Source organism: Mobula birostris, chromosome 18, assembly GCF_030028105.1.
Source record: "Mobula birostris isolate sMobBir1 chromosome 18, sMobBir1.hap1, whole genome shotgun sequence".
In the NCBI taxonomy this organism is placed as follows: domain Eukaryota; kingdom Metazoa; phylum Chordata; class Chondrichthyes; order Myliobatiformes; family Myliobatidae; genus Mobula; species Mobula birostris.
This window is the reverse complement of record NC_092387.1, coordinates 10,432,835-10,457,099: the sequence shown is the minus strand read 5'-3', so window position 1 is coordinate 10,457,099 and position 24,265 is coordinate 10,432,835. Positions and strand designations below refer to the sequence as shown.

General features: G+C 40.2%; 1 protein-coding gene across 1 annotated transcript in view; it reads right to left on the bottom strand.

Moving 5' to 3' along the window:
• Window positions 1-24,265, bottom strand: part of vps13c (vacuolar protein sorting 13 homolog C) — a 387,871-nt gene that overhangs the window by 232,731 nt on the left and 130,875 nt on the right. The window contains exons 27-33 of the mRNA XM_072282204.1: window positions 21,750-21,829; window positions 20,193-20,252; window positions 12,406-12,571; window positions 9,502-9,609; window positions 7,398-7,501; window positions 6,604-6,771; window positions 4,600-4,904 (exon numbers count right to left, since the gene is read on the bottom strand). Coding sequence (XP_072138305.1) covers window positions 4,600-4,904; window positions 6,604-6,771; window positions 7,398-7,501; window positions 9,502-9,609; window positions 12,406-12,571; window positions 20,193-20,252; window positions 21,750-21,829 — 991 coding nt within the window. The remainder of the gene's footprint in view (window positions 1-4,599; window positions 4,905-6,603; window positions 6,772-7,397; window positions 7,502-9,501; window positions 9,610-12,405; window positions 12,572-20,192; window positions 20,253-21,749; window positions 21,830-24,265) is intronic.

The following is a 24,265-nucleotide window of genomic DNA, read 5'->3' as shown; positions in this document are numbered from 1 at the left end:
TATAAGTGAGGTAGTGTTCATGGGTTCAATGTCCATTTAGGAATCGGATGGCACAGGGGAAAAAGCTGTTCCTGAATCGCTGAGTGTGTGCCTACAGGCTTCTGTACCCCCTGCCTGATGGTAACAATGAGGAAAGGGCATACCCTGGGTGCTGGGGGTCCTTAATAATGGACGCTGCCTTTCTGAGACACCACTCCTTGAAAATGTCCTGGGTACTTGTTAGAGTAGAACCCAAGATGGAGCCGGCTAAATTTACGACCCTCTGCAGCTTCTTTCGGTCCTGTGAAGTAGTCCCCCCATCCCACCCCCAATACTAGACGGTGATGCAACCCATCAGAATACTCTCCATGATACATCTACAGAAGTTTTTGAGTGTTTTTGTTGACATATCAAATTTCTTCAAACTCCTAATGACATACAGTCACTGTCTTGCCTTCTCCACAGCTGCATCGATACACTGAGACCAGGTTAGGTCCTCAGAGATCTTGACACCCCAGTACTTGAAACTGCTCACTCCCTCCACTTCTGATCCTTCTATGAGGATTGGTATGTGTTCCTTTAACTTACCTGAAGTTCACAATCAGCTCTTTTGTTTTACAATGCTCCATGTACCCTCTAGTCTGATAATCTATTATGTCTTGGCTCAGAACACATATAGATGCATACTATTTGTTATTGATTATTTCTAAATTACATTTTTGCTGCACTGTAAGTTAATAAAACTGAAAAAAAATCATTACTTAATTTCATTTTCTTCACCTGCCTATCATGAGTATTTTCTCATTTCCATTGGCCATCTTCATTTTCTAATCTCTCCTTGGTAATTCCAATCTTAATTTCAAAGTTGAAAGTAAAGTTATCATCAAAGTACATACATGTTACCATATATAAACCCTGAGATTTGCTTTTTTGCAGGCAATCACAGTAAATTAAACATACATAATAGAATCAATGAAAGATTGCACCCAAGAGGCTAGACAAATATCAAACTGTGCAAAAACCAAAGAATAGAAAATAAATATTAATAAGTAACTAATCAATAAATATCAAGAACATGAGATGAAGAATCCTTGAAAGTGAGTGGGAACAGTTTAGTTATAGGCTGGGTGAACTTGAATGAAGTTGAGTGAAGTTATTCCCACTGGTTCCAGAGCTTGATGGTTGAGGGGTAACAACTGCTTCCAAACCTGGTGGTATGAATCCTGAAGCTCCTTTACCTTCTATCTGCTGGCAGCAGCGAGAAGAGAGGATGACCTGGGTGGTGGGGATCCCTGATGATGTATGCTGATTTCCTGCGATAATGCTCCATGTACAGTAGATGTGCTCAATGGTGGGGAGAGCTTCACCTGTGATGGACTGGACCATATCCACTACTTTTGGTAGGATCTTCCGTTCAAGAGCATTGACGTTTCCATACCTGGCTGTGATGCATCCAGTCAATATACTCTCCACCACACCTCTATAGAAGTTAGTCCAAGTTTTAGATGACATGCCAAATCTTTGTAAACTTCTAAGTAGAGGCACTACTTGTACTTCGTAATTGCATTTACATGCTGGGCCCAAGAAAGATCCTCTGAAATGATAACACCGAGGAATTTAAAGTTGCTGACTCTCTCCACCTCTGATCCCCCAATGAGGACCAGCTCATGGTGCTCTGGTTTTCTCCTGCTGAAGTCAATAATCAGCTCCTTTGTCCTGCTGACAATGAGCAAAAGAGAGGTTGTTGTTATGACATCACTGAGTCAGATTTTCAATCTCCCTTCTACATGCTGGTACATCACCACCTTTGATCGGGCCAATGACAGTGGTGTCATCAGCAAACTTAAATATGGCATTCGAGCTGTTCTTAACCACACAGTTACAAGTACAAAGCAAGTAGAGCAAGGGGCTAAGCACACAGCCTTGTGGTGCACCTGCACTGATAGAGATTGTGGATATGTTGCTGTCATTCCAAACTGAATGGAGTCTGCAAGTGAGGAAATCGAGATCCAGTTGCACAGGAACTACTGAAGCCAAAGTTCTAAAGTTTATTGTTAGTTTTGAAGGGATGATAGCATTGAACATCGAACTGTAGTTGAAAAAGAGCATCCTGATGTATGCATCTTTGCTGTCCAGATGTTCCAAGGTTGAGTGAAGAGCCAATGAGATGGCATCTGCTGCGGACCTGTTGTGCCAATAGTCAAATTAGAGTGGATCCCAGTTGCTTCTTGGGCAGGAGCTGATATAATTCATCACCATCCTCTCAGAGTATTTCATCACAGTTTATGTAAGCGCTACTGGACGACAGTCACTGAAGTAGGTTGCCACAATTTTCTTACGCAGCAGTATGATCAAAAGTTGCTTGAAACAGGTGGGTACTTTGCCAAAGCGAGAGATTAAAGATATCAATGAACACTCCAGCCAGTCAATCAGCACAGGTCTTCAGTGCTCAGCCAGGTACCCCATCTGGGCCGGATGGTTTCCGTGGGTTCACTCCCTGAAGGATGCTCTCATGTCAGCCATGAAGACTGAAATCACAGGGTCACTGGGGGCTGCGGGAGTTCAAGAAGTGTTTCTCCATGTATTGACAGTCAAAGCAAACATAGAAGGCATTGAGCTCATCTGGAAGTGAAACCTTGTTGATACCTAGAGTATGTCACTCGGTTTCACTTTGTAAGAGGTAATAGCATTCAAGCCCTGCCACAAATATCAAGCATTCTTCAGTGATTAAAGATTAGTCCACAACTGCCATTTCGTCTGTGAGATGGCTTTCGGAGATCATACCTAGACCTCTTGTACCTTACTTGGTTGCCAGACTTGAATGCCACTGAGCTGATCCTCAGCAGACTGTGGATCTCATGGTTCATCCAGGGCTTCTGGTTAGGGAAGACTGCATGCTTGAGAGTCAAGTCCGTCAAGTCTTTAAGAAGATCATGAAATCGCTAGTTCATTAAGATGGTTCAAAAGTATGTTGCTTAAAGGAGAATTACATTCTGCAGAGTGCAGTGCGAGCAATGTAAAAGAGATACATTTAGAAGTTTTGTAAGCAGCCCGCAGTATGTCACTGTGGTTCACAGGCACCATCTTGATAACACATTTTACAAACATCATGGGAATCACAAGGAAAAATATGGGCAAAGTTTCCATGCTGTGGATAGAAAAGTATCAAACAATTCAGTTAGCTTGGTCATATTTTTAACAGCAACACAAAGTTAAATGGGATTTTAAGTTTTAATAGTTTCAAAGTGTCAGCAAATTATTCTGGTCACGACAGGCACTGCTTTTTCATTTTATTCTGCAGCATTTCATAATAGCTTGAGTAACATTACACATTACATGTATAATGGGAACTTAAAAAATAAAAGATATATTGGAGTCAAGTTCTATGTGGGTTGGTTAGCTTTGTCAGCTGTTTGTGCTTATTTCATATTGTTTTACTCTTCAATTCTTCAGATTCTAATCCATGAAAACAAATTTTTGTCTCATTTAAATTTGTTACACTTTAATAACCATATTCTATAATGAAGGGAGCTAGAGTGGCAGTGGGTGGGGGGGGGGAGTGAGGATTGAGGAATGCCTTTAAAAAAAGGCACAATCAGCAAATGCAACGATTAGTCAAATGACCCTCCCTTCCCACTGCTGAGAGCAGTGCAACAGGAAGTGGGTTGCAATTTCCAGCTCTGCTGCAGACCTATGTTGTTCAGTCTTGATAATGACAAGCAGGTAGTGAATTGATAAGTTTGTCATCGCACATTACAGCTACACTTGATCTCATTACAATCACACTTACAAATAGATCATTCTGGGAGCAATTCACCACTGCAAATTACATCCTCTTTTAACAAAAAAATTACCACAAAACTATGTGTACAAACACTAGCATTATAAAGAGGACTGAAAGAAGCTGCAGAGGGTCGTAAATTTAATCCGCTCCATCTTGGGTACTAGCCTATAAAGTACCCAGGATATCTCCAAGGAGCGGTGTCTCAGAAAGGCAGCATCCATTATTAAAGACCCCCAATACCCAGGGCATGCCCTTTTCTCACTGTTACCATCAGGTACGAGGTACAGAAGCCTGGAGGCACACACTCAGCTATTCAGGAACAGATTGTTCCCCTCTGCCATCCGATTCCTAAGTGGACATTGAACCCATAAATACTATCTCACTTTTTTAACATCCATCTTTTCTGGTTTTGCATGGTTTTAATCTATTCAATATACATATACTATAACTAATTATTATTATTTTTTTCTTCCATATTATGTATTGTATTGAACTGCTGCTGCTAAGTTAACAAATTTTACGACACATGCCGGTGTTAATAAACCAGATTCTGATTTATTACCATCCAGTCTTTAGAGTCAAACACATTTTTAGGTTATAATTCACCTGCAGCTAGAGTGGCAAAAGATTAAACTTCTACAACAATTCATTTGCATTTCATATATAAAGTCACGCCAAATACATACACGTGAAATACTGCACAAAATTGTATGAAAACACTAAGGAATAGCAAAATATTCCTACATAGACTGAAATTTATTTTAAGAAAATTTGATCTCAAATTATTTGAATCTGTGAAACATTTTAAGGAGCAAGATAAAAATGTTAAAACTAACCTTGAAAGTTTCAGCTGTGTTAGGTTGATATCCATGACATCCAAGACTGGTGGTACAGAGAATTCTTTGCCTGGGATCAGAGTGAATCTATTCTGAATAGTGATCAACCCCAAATCTGCAACCAAGGCATTCATAGAGATGGAGGATTCAGGAATGATGATAACTGGGGCTTTCAAATGAATGTCCATTGCCAGTCGAAAACTCTTCTGAGCAAAATCCTTCACAGTGGAGGCTGCTTTTTCTGCTGCCTGTGCTGTGGCTGCACTTAATGGTTGCTTTGCTGCTTGGAAGTTGTCAAAGTAGTTCTAAAGGGAAATACATCAAGAAATAGTGTGTCTGTATTACAATCACTTTTCAGTTCCAGATAAGCACATTAAAAGCATATTTTCCTCATAAGCATTATAAAACAGAGATGTCCAAAACCTTAAGAGAAAGTCCTGATGAAGTCTCAGCTGAAAACATTGATTGCTCTTTCCCCTATATAGATGCTGCCTGACCTGCTGAGTTCCTCTAGCATTTTGTGTTTTACATGGGAGAATTCACTCCTACTCAAAATATGATCTTACATTCTTTCACATAAACTCAATAGGCAGAGGAATATTCTTTGCCATTGGATCCAAAATTATATCTTAGACAATGCAGCACTCTAAGTCAAGCAAATCTTGATTACATGCTCAATGGGATCAACACACAACTATCCAATTTGATATGAATTAGTTACCATTAGGGGAATTTGGTGTGGTTGAAAGCAAGGTTGAGAACGGAGTGTGTGGCCTAATAGTGGAGTGTGAACCCATGATCAGTTCCATTACTGGCCAATCTCACTAAAATAGCCTCAAGCAAGACTGAAATCAACGAGGACGAGAGCAGAAAGTGAGTGAGTGCTCACTTTCTGTCAACCGTCCGTCGGTTGACCGGTCCTCCACTCCCTTACACTCACTGCTGTCAGAGGAAGGTGCAGGAGTCTTGGGGCTTGGGCAAGATTTAATTGACCTGGCTCTTGGATTGGACATGTTTTTAGAGGATTCTGCAGTTCATGTTAAGTGCTTCTGATTACTCCTTTTTTAATTGTTATCTTACATGATTTTGATCAGGGCGCTTCAACGCGGACTGCCTCTACAGCCTGCAGTCAACAAACAACACAGCGCTAAATTGAAATGAACTCAACTAAACATTTCTAGAATGTTTCAAGGTCTCAGCAGTTTGGTGTTTGATAGTTTGAGTGTTATTAGCTCATTCTTTGCTGTTTGCACAATTTGCTCTTTTTTGTGCATTGGGTGTGTGATGTTTTCTTTCAACAAGGTTCCATGGCGTTACTTTGTTTTGTGGCTGCCTGCGGGAAGACAAATTTCAGGGTTGTATACTGCATGCATACCTTGATAATAATAAATGTACTTTGAATCCATAATAATCATCTTTTCACACTTTCTCCTACCAAATATTCAGCATGGTAGACAATATCAAATTATTTATCCATTTGAATGCATGGCTAATTGGCTGGATGGGAGGAAGCTGAGGGTGATGGTGGAAGGTTGTTTTTCAGACTGACCAGTGCGCAGGAGGGATCTGTGCAGGGCCCATTGTTGCGTGTCATTTATATAAATAATTTAAATGAGAATGTACAAGGCATGGCTAATAAGTTTGCAAATTAAAGTATTAAAAAGGCATTTTGGATATTCTGATTTTTTTGCTGAAATTTTAGGAACAGTAAATTATGCTGTGATGAAGCAAGAAATCATTTTCAATAACTACACTAATTTTACAACAATTAAAATTTAATTAAACAAAAGGATTTTTTTTTTTTTTTTTGAGTTCTCCACCCCAGATGCCCATGAAGGCTCAGTTACTGAGTGTGAATAAATTATAAATTTCTAGATAGCAAAGCAATGGAGAGATGCAGGGATAGTGCAGGAAAATGCTGTTAAGGTGAAGGTCAGGCATGGAGGAGCATAATAAGGGTCCAAATAACCTCCCTTTGCGTCTCTTTGAACAGACTGGACTTACCAGCAGTGTCATGAGGAATTTTTGCAGATATATAATCTGAATACAGCCAACTCTTAAAGTGATTTTTCCGTCCACTTTTGACATATCAGCATAGTTCTCATCATCAATAGCATTCGGATACAGGGTTACATTTAAACTAAACACTTCATTTCCAACAATGGAAACAGCCTAGAAATTAAAAGGAGCAATGGTTGATTTGAGATATTGTTATTTCAGATTAAGTATGAAATAACTAACTCATTTCTCCTGATACTGCAATTTGCCCCATCACAATACTTAAGGAAAAGAATTACAAAATGGGCCAGTTTACTCACACAACAACCAAAGAAATAGCTTCAATGGCATCAATACATATTCAAAAACCCTTATTCCTAGTTTATTTACCTGCCCAGTTACCCAACTTCAAATATAGACATCGTCTCTGCTTTAGTTATAAGCACTGATGACAAATTCCAGTCTCACACTGCCCAACACCTGAACCTTTCATTTGCCCTGAATTTAGACAAATTCCAGTCTCACACTGCCCAACACCTGAACCTTTCATTTGCCCTGAATTTAGCCTCAAATCCACACTCCTTCATCCCAGACAATCAATTATGGAATCTGCAATTTGAGGGTCATCCATTCTGAAAGATTGTTATTGTAAAAAACAAGTAAAGCTTCTATTCCTTTGTGCCTCTATAGTGTAGTGCAAGTGTGCTTTATCAAATACAATTCCAGATATACATATGATATTCAGGTGATGTAAAATCCAATAACCAAAAGAAACACCATGAATAAATGTAAAAAATTACCTTTTTATGTAGTGTCTTTGAATCAACATCAATAGCAATAATATCTCTAAGTCTGGCAAAGAATTCTGTCTGCTTTGACTTCACTGAAATGAATGCATCCAAACCTGTACAGTTGTGGAAAGCATTCAGTAATGAGGCAAAGAGTGAAGATGTACATAGTCTGTTTAAACATATTTCAAAGGCATATTGTTAATACAGCATCGAGCATCATGAGAATAACATGTTCAGACTGTCATTACATCACTGGTTTGTAACCTGGTCAAAGATAAGATAAAACTTTATTTATCCCAAAGAAAATTATTGTTGCAAGGTTGCTCAGCAGAAATATAGACTTTAAAATATAAAATGTAAGCATTGAGGTAAAGAAGAAAATACAAAATGTGCATTAAAAGGTAATAGTTCAAAATACAGATGTGGAATGAAACCAGATTCTTGTATACTTGATGAGGAGTCGACATATAGCCACAGGGAGAAAGGATCTCCTGTGGTGTTCAGTGGTGCACCTCGGTGGAATCTGTCTGTTACTAAAGGTGCTCCTCTGTTTGTCCAATATGTCATGGGGAGGCATGAGAGGGATTGTCCATAATGCTCCGTAGCTTCTGCAGCATCTTCCTCTCAGACACAAGCATTAGGGAATCCAATTCCAATTCCACCCCAAGAACAGAACCAGCCTTCCTGACAGGCTTATCAATCTTCTTGGCATCAGCTGCTCTCACCCTGCTGCCCGAGCAGGCCACCACTCAGTTGTAGAACATCTACAGATGTTAAGTGACCAGAGCCTTCACAGGAAGTACAATCGGCTATCCCTTCTCGTACAGAGTCTCTGTATTTTCAGTCTAGTTTATCGTCCAGGTGAGTTCACAGGTATTAGTAGTCCTGGATGACTTACACATCCGTTCCCAAAATGGAGATGAGAATGCAAAGTGTTTTCACCTTCCTGAAGTCCACCACCACTTCCTTTGTCTTAGTGATGTTGAGCTGCAGGTAATTCAGCTACACCACTCAACAAAGTTGTCCACCACTCTTCACTCCAGGTGATGCAGCCAAATCATCCAAAAGCTTCTGCAGGTGGCGGGACTCCAAGTTGTATCTGAAGTCCGAGGATACAGGTATATTTAAATATCGACAGTAAAACTCTACCAGCCCAAGCCCATGCCTCACTGTGCCATTCAGTCTGTTCTATGAACTTCACCAGTAACATATGGCCTGTTGACTTTGTGCAGCCCATTCTTATTACCTACAGGTATATAGAAGTCTTATTTCACTCTTTTCCTTTAACTAACCTCTTCATGCCATTACTTACAGATGTCTTAATTACTACAACAGTAGCCAATCCTCACTTTTAGTTTTATTGTTCACAAGATCCAGAGCAGTGGGTTCAACACTACACAACTCATTATACTCACTTTCAGTTTAATTCCCATAGTTTTTAGTGAGGGAGAACTACAAGTTAATCCAAATAAACTTTCTCATCAACCTCACATGATTTGACATATTATACTTTTGATTATAAATACCAACTACCTTAGAACTGGTTGACAACTTATAAAACAGAAAAATTATAAATACAGTTGAGTTGTGGCAATTTTCCTTGTTTTAAAAATTCATCCTAGTCAACAGCACAGTATCAGTGACAGAGCAGTGTAGGTGAACATTGTTTCTGAAATTCATTGAATTCAGAGGAATGAATTTGGGCCAGAGCAGTGTAAATCCTATCATACAACCAGTGACGTGGAAGATTTTGTTCCAAATAATCTGCCATCTCGATAAGGGAGGCACAGTGGAGATCTGCTGCCTTGTAGCACCAGAGACCCAAGTTCAATCCTAACCTCAGGTATTGTATGAGCAAAGTCTGCATGCTCCTCATGACCACATGGAGTTCCTCTGGTGCTCCAGTTTCCTGCCACATCTTGGTTGACAAGTTAATTAGTCGCCATAAATTGTACATGGCGTGTAGCTTAGTGTAATTAAATGTGTGGGAATTGATGAGAATGTGGATGAGTACAAATTGGTAGCTGATGGTCAGAATCAACTTGATGGGCTAAAGGGCCTACTTATGTGCTAATTTCATCTATGACTCTAATACAAAAGGGCCATATCTTACCTTGTACTCGAATATCTGCAATATTGCATTTCTCATCACACACAACAACATTAAATGCATCCATCTTGGCAAACATCTTGAAATCTACTTCCTTTGAGCTTTTCAAAACTGCCAAAAGAATTTAAAACATACAGATAATTTAAACAGCTGTATCCAAAATAATACAAGATGATAAAGTATATTTTGTTCTGAAAGAGGTGAACTGTTTAGACTCTTTATTTAAAAATTTTTAAAGATACAGGGAGAATACCCTCCTACTCAAAATATGACTTTAAGATCTTTCACACTAATCACAACAGATTTGTCTATAATTTACATGCATTTTTTTTTACTTAATCCTAGAATCTATTATATGTGGCATGTAAAAAAAAACTTACAGATAAAGACATCGTACAGCAAAAATCAGGGTTCACTGAAGGATCAATACTTTTTGCCCCCTTAGAAATATGGAATACGAAAAGTACTCTAATGACTATTTCCATTGATATCAAGGTCGCTTCAGGAGGCAAAAGTAACACAATAGTTGTCTAATGGGGTACATTAGATTCCAACCTAAGCCAGACAGAAAGCATCTTGGAAAGCAACAGCACTCCTGGAGATTCTCTGCTAACAAACAATACCTTTTGAGAAACAAGAGATTCTGCAGATGCAAGAAATCTTGAGCAACACACACAAAATGCAGGAGGTACTCAGCAGGTCAGGCACCATCTATGGGAGGAAATGAACAGTCAAGCTGCTCAAGCACTTTGCTCAATACATTTTGAAAACTCCGAAAACAAAAAGGGGTGAAATAAACTATAAAGCTCAGGGATTATCTCCCTGAGCTAACAGAACTGAATTTCATTTAGAATTGGTTCACAGATAGGAAGCAGAGGTGATAAGAAGTTCTTTCTCAGAATCAGTGTATTGCAAGGGTTGGAGTCGAGCCAATTGCTATTTGTTCCTTCATAAACAAGTGGATACAAATTCAGAAGGCTTGATCAGTTAGTTTGCAGATAACACAAAATTAGGATACTGTTGATAATGAAGAAGGTTAATGTAGATTGCTCACTTAGGGAAGTAGGTTGAGCAGTGGCAAATGGATTTCAAGATTCAAAATTCTAGATAAATATGAATGGTACATTTTGGGAAGTTAAACCAGCAAAGGACTTATACTGTGAATGCTCAAACACTAGGGCATATAATGGAACAAGGGAGCCCAGGAGTACAAGTGCATTGTTTGCAGAAAACGACATCACAAGTACACCGGGTTATGAGAAAGGCACTTGGCACCTAGCATTCATCAGTCAGGGCACAGAGTACAGGAGCTGATAAATTATGTTGCGTAGAAGTCACACTTTTAGTACTGTGTACAGTTGTAGTTATCCTGTTATAGGAATGAAATGATTAAACTGGAATGAACGTGGAAAAGATTTACAAGTATCAGGGGGTCAGGGTGGACATGGTGGAGGATTACAAATACCTGGGGATACGAATTGACAATAAACTGGACTGGTCAAAGAACACTGAGGCTGTCTACAAGAAGGGTCAGAGCCGTCCCTATTTCCTGAGGAGACTGAGGTCCTTTAACATCTGCCGGACGATGCTGAGGATGTTCTACGAGTCTGTGGTGGCCAGTGCTATCATGTTTGCTGTTGTGTGCTGGGGCACCAGGCTGAGGGTAGCAGACACCAACAGAATCAACAAACTCATTCAGAAGGCCAGTGATGTTGTGGGGATGGAACTGGACTCTCTGACGGTGGTGTCTGAAAAGAGGATGCTGTCCAAGTTGCATGCCATCTTGGACAATGTCTCCCATCCACTACATAATGTACTGGTTGGGCACATGAGTACATTCAGCCAGAGACTCATTCCACCAAGATGCAACACAGAGCGTCATAGGAGGTCATTCCTGCCTGTGGCCATCAAACTTTACAACTCCTCCCTTGGAGGGTCAGATACCCTGAGCCAATAGGCTGGTCCTGGACTTATTTCTTGGCATAATTTACATATTACTATTTAACTATTTATGGTGTTATTACTATTTATTATTTATGGTGCAACTGTAACGAAAATCAGTTTCCCCCGGGATCAATAAAGTATGACTATGACTATGTTGCCAGAAAGAGGGCATGGATATTACAGAAAGATTGTCCAGGCTAGATCCTTATTCTTTAGAGTACAGGGGAATGAGGGGTGATCTTATAAAGTTTAATAAAATCACGAAGAGCATAGATAATGTACATGGTAGCAATCTTTTTCCCAGGGTCGGGGAGTCCAAACCTTCAGCACATCGTTTTATGGTGAGAAGGGAATGATTTAAAAGGGACTTAAGGGGCAAATATTTCATGCAAAGAGTGGTAGGTATATTGAGCAACCTGACAGTGGAAGTAGTTAAAGCAGATTCAATAGTATCATTTTAGAAGTACCTGGATAGGTGCACAGAGTGGCAGAGTTTAGTGAGATACGGGTCAAACACAGGAAATTGGGATTAGATGGATTTACAACATGGTGGGATTGGACTGGCTGGGCCAAAGGGCATGTGTCTATGTGCTATTGTTCAATGACTATGAATATTTATACAAAATTAGTACAACTCTTAATAATATGTACATAGGCTTGTAAATTTGCTCTCTTGGCTCAGATTCCCATACTTCGAGCACTGGCATCTGAACCAACTGAAGGGTAAACAAAACAAAAAGAAATGAACACAAACATAAACACGTGAAAGACTGCAGATGATGGAAATTCAAAGCAATACACCCCAAATGCTGGGGGAACTTAGCAGGTCAGGCGGCTTCTATGGAAATGAATAGACAGTTGACGTTTTATCTGTCCCTCACAAAAAATGCTAATGTTGATCCTGATCAGGAATGATAAATAGCAGTTACTAATAAAATATCAGGCACTGAAAATATCCTTTACCTGTTTTGGCAGCATCTCCACAATCCTGCCCCTGATTCTGCATCTTTGTTTCATGGTCCCTATCCGTAGAAGTCATGTCCTTTGATGGGATAACAGCTGTCAGGAAATTGATGGTTGAAAGCAAGGCTTTTGCATGCAACAGAAAATTAAGTGAAGAAACTGTGACCTGGAAATTAAAACAAAAAAGATCTATTTTATTTTCACAATAATTATAGCAGATAATTATTGCTGCCCCCGTTGTCAAATTCCTTTTTGTAATTCTTGTAGTTCATCAAATATCTTCTTGACACTCATTCAAACAAAACTAAAAACATCACAGTGGAGAACAACCACTGGTCTCACTTCTCATGCATTATTCTGCAAATGACTACAGTTTTTTTTAAGTGGCATCAACTGTGAAATAGTGTTTCAGCAGTTTAGGCAGCAGAAATTCATTCTTCTCCAACACTCTAAGATGCAGAATAAAAATATGCTACTACAAAATTTATTCAATAAAAGGTAAATAAATATACAAAACGTGCTGCTTCAACTCGTTCTCTTGAAGCATGAACAGATGACACAGCTTCACATAACAGAAAATCACGATCACGCATTGTTTTGCATAAACTTGACCCCCTCTGCAATGGGGGATTCCCTGCAATTTCTTAAGCAGGACAGTCCGCCGTTCCTACATTACCTTCTTCCCCATCAATCAATAAAAACCTTGGAAGACCCTTCTCAAATAAAGCTGCCCACATAAATGACGACATCGTTGCCTCACTACTTTGCTCAAACTTTCTGTACTTCATCACCAACAAATTTCCCATGGGGGTGGAACTAATCTTCAAAACTAAAGGACTCCCTGCCAACTACACTCCAGAAGCAAGGTCACTCAAACTTTAGAATTTGAGCTACAATATAGAGATAGACACAGAATACCTGGACTTCTGTACCTTCCTCTGCATCTGCGTCCTTGACTTCCACATTGGGAGACCACAGTTGATGTAGATCAGTAATTATTCATTGACAACCAACAAAGGTGCACCTCAAGAATCCATGCTTAGCTCATTACTCAACTCACTCTGTTTGGCTAGGCACTGAATAAATGGCATCTATAAATTCACCAATGACACCAATATTGTTGGCAGAATTTCGTACAGGAATGAGGTAGATCAGCTGGTTGAGTGGTGACACAACAATAACCTTGCACTCAATGTCAGGAAGGCCAAGCAAATTATTCTAGACTTCAGGAAGGGGAAGTCAGGGGAACACACACCAGATCTCATTAAGAGGTCAGTGATGGAAAGAGTGAACAACATTTATTTTCTGGGTGTCAGCATCTCAGGGGATCTATCCTAGGCCGATCACAAAGAAGGCACACCAATGGCTGTACTTCATTAAGAGTTTGAGAAGATTTGGTATGTCACCAAACAGTCAGCAAATTTCTACAAAAATATGTATGACAGCATTCTTATTGGCTACATAACCACCTGGTATGGAGGCTCCAATATGTAGGATCAAAAGCAGCTGCAGAGGGTTGCAGAATCAGCCAACTCCATCACAGGCACAACCCTCCCCACTATCAAGGACATCTTTAAAAGGCTGCTCCTCGAGAAGGCGGCATCCATTACTATAAGGGCATGTCCTCTTCTCGTTACTACCATTGGGGATAAGGTACAGAAGTATAAAGATCCATACCCAAAATTTTAGGAACAGCTCTATTCCTCTGCCAACAAATTTCTGAGTGGTCCATGAACCTGTGAAGAGTACCTTGCTAATTCTTTTTCACACAATTTATTTTGTGCGACTTACAGTAATCATTTATTGCACTATACTGCTGTAAGAAAACCACTAATTTTACGATATAATTCAGTGATAATAAACGTGATTCAGATTTGCGTGTGCACTGAGATTGAGCTCCAAGCATTGACTTGTTCAGCAAAACATATAAGAGGGTGGGTCTTACACTTAACATCCACAAGATCAAGATCCTCCAACAACCTGTTCCAGCTGCACTATACTGCCCTTCCACAGTAAGGATTCATGATAAGCTCCTGGAAAACATGCACCATTTCTGATAACTCAGAGGCCACAGCTCAACAAAGATAGACATCAATAATGAAGTTCACCACCACATTCAAAGCCCCAGTAGACTTCAGGCTGACTTCAGAGAAGAGCATTATAACATAAAGATCTTGGACCTGTCACAAAACTCAATGGAAGTAGCAGTGACCTTAGCCCTGTTTAGCAGTTCTCAAAGCTGAACAATCTACAAGGTACTGGAAAATATCACCAAAGCTGAATCTGTAAAATCTTCCAAATATACCACAAGGATAAATGAACCAACATCAGCTCCCTCACTCAGGTAAACATCCCCAAAACCAAGGCCCAACATACTACAACAGTCAGATGTATGCTCATCCATGCCTGGCATGATGCTGTTAGAATTCATGGGGTCTTCAATACAGAGTGAGGAATTTGAAGATTATGCACTAGCACGTTGTATTCCCCTCTGGTAAATCAGTCCTAATAGAGGAGTTAGATAAAACCAGGGGATCCTTATAATGGAATCAAATCTTGAGAAAGAGGGGACAAAGGGTCACAAGGTGCAGAATCCTTGTAGGTAGAGCTAAGAAACTGCAAGAGTAAAAAGACCCTAAGAGCAGCTTGTTGTTGAGCCCACCGGGGGATCAGCTATTCTGGACTCTCTACTCAATGAACCATAATTGATTAGAGAGCTTGAGGTAAAGAAACCCTTAGAGGCCAGGAATCATTACATTACAGAATTCACCCTGCAATTTCAGAGAAAGAAGCTAAAATTAGATGTATCAGTAGAGTAAAGGGAATTACAGAGGCATGAGAGAGAAGCTGGACAAAGCTGTTTGCAACGGGACATTAGAAGGGATGACGGCAGAGCAGCAATGGCTGGAATTTCTGGGAGGCGCAGGATAGATACATCTCAAAGGATCAAAGGTACAATGATGCAACTGTGGCTGACAATGGGCATCAAAGTCAGCATAAAAGCCAAAGAGAGGGCATTAAATAGAACAAAAATTAGTGGGAAGTTAAAGGATTAGGAAGCTTTTAAAAACCAACAGAAGGCAACAAAAAAAAGTCATAAAGAGGGAAAAGATGGAATATGAAGATAAGCTTGCCAATAATATTAAAAAGGTTACCAATAGTTTCTTCAGGTATATAAAAAGTAAAAGAGAGGGAAGAGTAGATATTGGGCAGCTGGAAAATGACACTGGAGAGGTGATAACGGGGAACACGGAGATGGCAGCTGAACTGAATAATTATTTTATATCAGTCATCACTGTGGAAGACATTAGCAGTATGCCAGAAGTTCAAGTGGTCGGGGACAGAATTGAGTGAAGCTGCCATTACTAAGGAGATTTTGCTTTGGAAACTGAATGGTCTGAAGGTAGACAAATCACTTAGACTAGATGGTCTACACCCCGGGGTTCTGAAAGAGATGGCTAAAGAGATTCTGGAGGCATTAGTAATGATCTTTCAAGAATCACTAGATTCTGGAATGGTCCCAGAAGACTGGAAAATTGCAAATGTCACTCCACTCTTCAAGAAGAGAGAGAGGTAGAAGAAAGGAAATTATGGGCTTGTTAGTCTGATCTCTGTTGTTGGGAGGATGTTGGAGTTGATTCTTAGGGATGTGGTTTTAGGGTACTTGAAGGCATGTGATAAAATAGGCCCAAGTCAGGGAAAACCTTGCTTGACAAATCTGTTGGAATTCTTTTAAGGAATAACAAGCAGAATAGTCAAGGTTGAATCGGTAGATGCCGTGTACTTGGATATTCAGAAGGCCTTTGACAAGGTACCACACGAGGCTGCTTAACAAGTTACGAGCCCATTGTATGCAGGAAAGATACCAGCATAGATAGAGTATTGGCTGATTGGCAGAAGGCAGAAAGGGAATAAAGGAAGATGTGGAGAGGATGTTTCATTTGGTGGGTGAGTTTAGGACCAGAGGGCACAGCCTCACAATAGAAGGCCACCCATTTAAAACAGAGGCAAGGAGGGATTTCTTTAGACAGAGGGTGGTGAACCTGTGGAATTTGATGCCACAAGTGCCTGTGGAGGCCAAATCATTGGGCAGAGGTTAACAGATTCTTGATTAGTCAGGGCATAAAAGGTTTTGGGGAGTAGGCAGGAGACTGGGACTGAGAAGACGGAATGGGCCAAATGGCCTAATTCTGCTCCTTTATCTTACCGACTTATGGAATATGGTACAATACCACTACACATTATTCCTTAAAAACTGCACGATTAGTTTATGAAACAACTTTTTCAACTCTGGCAATATAATGGAAATGGATCATGGAAATTGGCTGTCCCTTTGCCTTAATGTTTGAGGTTTAACAAAAGAATGAAGAAGGACAACTTTCTACTTCAACTACTGGATGTACAAACACACCCTGTGAGTATGATTAAAAGATAGTATTTAAACAATGCAAGTAGCATAACAAACGCTTTCCTTCAAAGACCAATGTGTGTCTGCACCAATTTATCTAAGTAAAATTTATTCTTTTAATCATAATAAATGCATTACGAAAATAGCATTAAAAGGGAGCTCCAATATTCACCTGGTGCTAATTAATGCTGAGCAAACTAGTTTCTGCAGCCTACATCACAAGATTTTACATGAACAACTAGTTTTACAACATCTTATACAATCTGAGTGACCCAATTAATTTGAAATAGGTGATGATGTGTAAGGAAGAGGAAATAAAGTGCTGGGCACCAGACCAAAGTTTGATCTCCAAATTTATACTAGGGACTTTCAAAGTGAGCTCCTGCTCCAAATATACTATACATATAAACTAATTAAATTTGTCCTTTCACATTGTACTGTGCAGCACACAATTATAAAAGATTATCTGAAATTGATCAAATTAATCCCAAAATCAGAATTAGCTTTAGTGGCAGTGGTTGAAATACCACCAGTATGTGTCCTGTCCCACAGAGGCTCAAACACTCTTGACCATTGCTACACAACCACCAAAAACACCTACCGTGCCACCCACCCCCCCAACCCCACCCACACTTCAGTACATCAGATGACTGAGGTGTGCTCCTTCTCCCTGCATACAAGATGAAGCCTGGGGATCCAGTCCGGAAAGTCATTCAATGCTGGTGTGAGGAAATAGATGAGATTCTACATGACTTACTAAGTCAGCAGACTGGTCCATGTTCAAAGGCCTACAACTCAATCTAGATGAGAATGTCACCACTGTCGCAGACTTTATCAGCAATTGTGTTGAGGACTAAGTATGAAAGAGGACAATCAAATGTTCCCAAACTGGAAAACTATATCACAGAAACAGGTCCTTCAGCCTATCTAGGCTATGTCAAACCATTTGAACTGACTAGACACATTCACCTGCACCCGGACCATAGCCCTCCATACCCCTCACATTCATGTACCCATCTAAACTTCTCTTAAACATTGAAATTAAAATCACATCCACCACTTGCATTGACAGCTCATTCCACACCCACACCACCCTGAGTGAAGCTTCCCCTCATGTTCCCCTTAAACATTTCATCTTTCACCTTTAAGTCACGACCTCTAGCCATAGACACACCCAACCTCAGTGGGAAAGGTCTGCTTGCATTTACCCTATCAATATCCCTTATAATTTCATATACCCCTATCAAATCTCCCCTCAATCTTTTACATTCTAGGGAATAAAATTCTAACCTGTTCAACTAATGTTGCTGAGGTCAACAGGGTTGAGAACTTCAAGTTTCTAGGAGTAAACACTAGCAGCCTGTACTGGTCCTGCACTTTTACTTCCTCTGGAGACTAAATAACTTTGGCATGCCCCCTTTGAATCTCACCAATTTTTACTGATGCACTATAGAGAGCAACCTATTCCAAAGTTTGGTTTGGCAACTGGTCTGCCCATGACCACAAGAAACTGCAGAGAGTTGTGGATACAGATCAGCTCTTACAGAAACCAACTTTCTCTCCATGGACACTAACTACTGCCTCCAAAAATCAAAGATTCCACCCATAAAAGACATATTCTCTTCTCCGCTTCATTACGAAAGCCTGAAAGCACGTATCATCAGGCTCAAGGACAGTTTCTATCCTTCTGTATACAAGAATACTGAATGTTCCTTTAGTACATTAAGGTAGACTCTTGACCTCACAGTCTACCTTGTTGTGACTTTACACCTTACTGTGCACCTGCAACGCATTTTCTCTGTACTGTAAACCCTTATTCTGCACTTTGTTGTTTTACCTTATAGAACCTCAATGCACCATTGCAATGAACTGATCTATATGAACAACATACAAGAGAATTTTTTCACTATAGCTCAGTACATATGACAATAACAAGCCAATTTTCTAATTTGGTTGACTTTAGAACATTGGGCACAAAACTCGATCAACAAAAATTGGTAAACTGGATCAGTCCTGACGAAGAGTCTGGGCCTGAAACGTCGATTGCACCTCTTCCTAGAGATGCTGCCTGGCCTGCTGCGTTCACCAGCAACTTTGATGTGTGTTGCTTGAATTTCCAGCATCTGCAGTATTCCTGTTGTTTGGATCAGGAAATTTCTGGATGACACCAAGATTGGGGGTGGAGTGGACAGCGAGGAAGGTTATCATGGCTTGCAGAGGGATCTGCATCAGCTGGAAAAATGGGGTGAAAAATGGCAGATGAAATTTAGTGAAAACAAGTGCGAGGCATTGTACTTCAGTAGGACCAACCAGGGTAGGTCTTACATAGTGAAAGGTAGAGCACGGAGGAGAGTGGTAGAACAAAAACATCTGGGAATACAGATCCCTAGTTCATTGAAATTAGGTAGATAGTGTCATAAAGAAAGCTTTTGGCAAAATGGCCTTCATAAATCAAAGCAGTGAGTACAGGAGATGGATGTTATGTTGAAGTTGTATAAGATATTGGTGAAGCCTAATTTGGAGTATTGTGTGCAGTTTTGATCACCTACCTACAGGAAAGATGTGAATATGATTGAAGAAGTACAGAGAAAATTTATAAGGATGTTGCTAGGTCTGGAGGACCTGAGTTATAAGGAAAGATTGAATAGGTTAGGACTTTAATCCTTAGAACATAGAAGATTGAGAGGAGATATGATAAAGGTATGCAAATTATGAGGGGTATAGATAAGGTAAATGCAACAAGGCTCTTTCCACTGAGGTTGGGTGGGACTACAACCCAGAGATCATGGATAAGAGTGAAAGGTGAAAAGTTTAAGTGTAACATGAAGGGAAGCTTCTTCACTCAAAGGTTGGTGAGAGTATGGAATGAGGTGCCAGCACAAGTGATGCATACAATCTCAATTTCAATATTTAAGTCAGGTTTGGATAGGTACATGGATGGTAAAGGTATGCAGGGATATGGTCCCAGTACAGTTTAATGGAAGTAGACAGTTTAAATGGTTTGGCACAGACCAGATGGGCCAAAGGCCTGTTTCTGCACTGTACTTCTCTATGACTCTCTGACAAAAAGGTGTACTGTACAAATGGAAGCATTTTAAGGAAATGCAAATTTATTGCAATATTTTTTATCTTAATGTCATACTATTCTTCAATAGTTTCATTGCATCTAAATTTTATTTCGCTATAAATTAAACATTGATTTACATAATCTACTTCTTCCTACATAAAACTGCATTTCTAAGCATTTCTACTAACTTGACATTCTTCATTTGGCTTCTCAAATACTTTCTAGGTGTTTTTCAAGATAACTTCAAAATCTTTGGAAGTTATCTTGAAAAACACCTGAAGGGTATTTAGTATAAAGGTAATAAAGACTTACTTTAAGCATCTGTTCAGTAGCATCAGGATTCATTTTAAAATGTGGACTACGTTTATCAACCTGCAACAATAAACGTTTGTTAAATTTAGCTTTAATTCATGATAGATACAGGTTATCAACAAATACTGTTTGATGCTTATTCACCACATGTGGGTCTCACTGGCAAGACAAGCATTTATTACTTAACCACTACCACAAAGTTCTGTTATTTGAAAAAATTTACCATTTCAGGGTACATCCACACTACGCCAGATAATTTTGAAAACAAAGCCTTTTCTCTTCATTTTGCCCTCCCGTCCACACTGAGTAGGCGTTTTCAGCCCCCGAAAACGGAGATTTTCGGAAACACTCTCCAGAGTGAATAAATCTGAAAACGCTAAATATCCGGCGTAGTGTGTATGGGGTAAACGGAGAGATTTAAAAACGCTGTCATGATAACACCACAACAACAATGCTTTTCTCTGCTTTTGCTTGGTACTGCGCAAGCTGTTATAACGCGCAGTCGGTGTGAACAGCGTGAGAGTTAAGTTCTAAAGTGAGCTTTTTTGACTATTTAAAACGCTGTCATGACGTGCCGGAACAGATGTTCATTGTTTTCTTGAACGCCACCACCTAACAATTTCAAAACAGACGGACGAGATCAGGGTTAGAAATGTACTCACCAGATACTTTGACCCATAGCTTACTGGATAAATAAGTATACTCACTCAGCCCTGTTTTCTGTCCTTGCTTGTATGAAGGTGGTTTACCTATTTATGCAAGTACTTCTCTGACAATAGATGTGTAACAGCCTAATGTAACGTTGTATGGAAATACAAGATAACGCTGATGCAGACATTTTATACATTTAACAAGGTGCTTTATTAATGCAACAGAGTTAGTCAGTTTTTCAATGTTCGTCGTCAGCTGGGTCATACTGTCTGTGAACTCCCTGTCAGTTGCCTCCATACGCTCCAGTATTTGTTTTTTTTTAAGTTTTAAGTCCTCCTGCGTGAGAGCCAAAAGCAATTCCTTTAAAGTTTTTCTACTCTGCAACTGGACAAACGCGCACTAAGTATACCGTTTCCTCTTCACTTGTTTTCTGTGTGTCCTGCCCATGCCCAGTAGGAGGAGATTCGCCCAAATATCCGCCTAATGTGGACGGAGATATTTTGAAAAACGCTTAGTGTGGACGCCTGTCATTTTTACTCGAAACCGGCGTTTTCAAAATTATCCGGCGTAGTGTGGACGTAGCCTCACTTGAAGTCTGGAGTTGCATCTGGACTGGTTAATTAAGAATGGAATTTGATACTGATTAAGTATGAACTGAAGTATGAAGTACAAGCATTTTGGCAGAAATGATAAGGTAGGACACACACAATAGATTTCTGCAGAATATTGAGAAGAAAGTGAGTTTGGTTTCAGAGATTGAGAAGAGCCTACTGGATAATTACCAAAGTTAAGAGCTAGTATCCCTATATCACACATTTGGGCTACAGCTGGAAGACCACATACAGTTCTGCTGTCCACACTATTTTATCTTAAGAAAGATACTTCGATGGAAGATTAACATCTAACCTGAATGTATTCCACTTTCAGAAGATCAGAACCTGCTGTATCTTCACAACTGATCAAATGAAGCTTCTGATTTTGGTCATCTGAGGAACACAAAGACATGACATGTAATTTTAATGGGTTTTCATTTAATAGATCAGTTTAAAATATTAAAGTCAGGAAAACCAGTGGAGAATTCTAAAACCAATTTATTTCTCCGAACAATTGAGATCTGCCTGCAAAACATATTCTTTCCAGCATCTACAAGTTAAGCGTGACACATGGATTTAGGGAGTTCCACTTTTGTTGAAAATCATGCACAATAGAATCAACATGGAAATTGCTGATGGCAATCTTTCCCTTAATGATTCCACAGCATTTGACCACCCATATTATACAATAAACCAAACAGATCTATCCACCATGATCAAAGTGACATGATAGATTTAGATGATACTTTTAAAAAGAATGGAAGGGAAACCAATTGTGACATTGAAAGGTATGAAGTCATTGATATGGCAACCTGGGACGATCAAATTAACACGATGAATATGCAAGCTCTGTGACTGGCTAAATAGAGAAGTGCATTGAGGATGTTAGTGTTGTTAATCATATCTGTGTGAAGGATAATCAGAAGCAATGACTGACAGCAGAGGTCTGGGCAAGACTGAGAGAGCGGGATGCTGCCTTCAGATGGGGAATAAGACAGCTCTCAGGTCTGCAAGAGCTGCACTTTCCCACGCCATCAGGAAGGCAAAACTGAATCATTCATAGAGAATATACAGCCATTTCTATAATACCAGAGACATGAGGTGCATGCGGCAGGACAATCATTCCCTAACGGACCATAAGTCCACCCTGCACGTCAATGACAGTGCCATTTCTCTTCCTAAGCTGAATGTTTCTTGCACTTGGTTTGATGCACAGAAAAATGTGCTGGTGAGGAAGGACCCCCACCCCCTTACTCTCCACCCCACCTACCCCAAGGAGCAGGCACTCTGTCTGGCCACAGCTGACTGAGCCAGAGTCAACACACGTAAAGCTGTAGGGCCTGATAACAAACTTGATCGTGTTGTAAGTGACTGTGCAGCCAAATTGACTGAGTTTCTAACAGATATCTTCAACATCTCTCTAGAACAGTCCACTGTCCCCTCAGGCTTCAAGATGACCATAATCATCCCAGTGCCCAGAGTGGGGGGGGGAGGGTAGTGTGGGGCAACAGTAAACTGCCTCAGCAATTACTGTCCAGTGGCACTGACCTCAACAATAATAAAATGCATTGACCAGCTGGTTATGGATCACATTAAATCCCATCTTCCTGATACATTGGACCCTTTCCAATTTGCTTATCACTGTAATCAGTCCACCGATGATGTGTTAGCCTCAGCATTCCAATTCTTCCTATCGCACCTGGAAAATGATGCCAGGATGCTGAGTATCTGCTGCAGCTAGACTTTTAATACTATCATTCCTCAGAAGCTGGTGGGTAAATTGTCCTTGTTGGGTCTCAGCACCTGTCTCTGTAACTGGATCCTGGACTTCTTCGAGTCAGTCTGAGTTGGCAAAAGCATCTCTAGCTCCATCATGCTGAGCACCGGCACTGCCTGGGGCAGTGTGCTCAGCCCACTGCTGATGCATGACTGCATTGATAAATACAGTCCAAACCAAATCATAAAATTCGCCGACGACACAACAGTAGTTGGCCTCATCAACAATGATGGCAAGATGACATAAAGAGAGGAGGTAATATAGCTGGTAGAGTGGTGTGAGCATAACAACTTGAGTCTCAACGTGGACGAGACCAAAAAAGATGATTGCGGACTTTTGAAAGGTGCAGACTGACCACTTCTCATTGCACATAATGGCTCCTTTGCAAAGAGAGATAGAAGCACCAAAGCACCAATGATCCAGGAACCAAAAGCTTATCCCTCTGCACAATGCCTTCAACCATGCATCCATCTGACCTCCCTTTTTATTCCTCAACTCACTAGCTTGTGGCACCAAAAACCTCAAAACTTATAACATCGAGAGATTATAGGTTTTGAGCACCTGCTACTTAAAATGCTGAGCTCCCTAAACTTATGCTGTAGGACCTCATCCCTGCTCCCATCAACGTTACTCATACCAACACATGGCACGACCACCTTCCCTCTTGCATCCTTGGCCCGAGCACTAGGGAGGCAACATGCAATTCAGGAGTCTCATCTGTGGTCATATAAATACTTAGCTGCCCCACCTCCCTCACAACAGAATGCATGAAACCAATCACTTACCCAGTGTTGGTCCCTCCCTTATGTACAACAAAGCTATCAAAGGTGTCACCAAAAAGAGTTGTTACTGCTGTCTTCCCTCCCCCCACAAGTTTACAACAGACTCCTACAGACCTGCCAGCCCTGAGCGCCTTTGATAGTGGTCAAGTACATTCTGTACCTGCAATGTGACCAACTCACCAAATCATAAAGACCTTCAGATATAAAAGCAGAATTAGGCCATTAGAATCATAGAGTTATAAAACACTATGGCATAGAATCAGGCCCTTC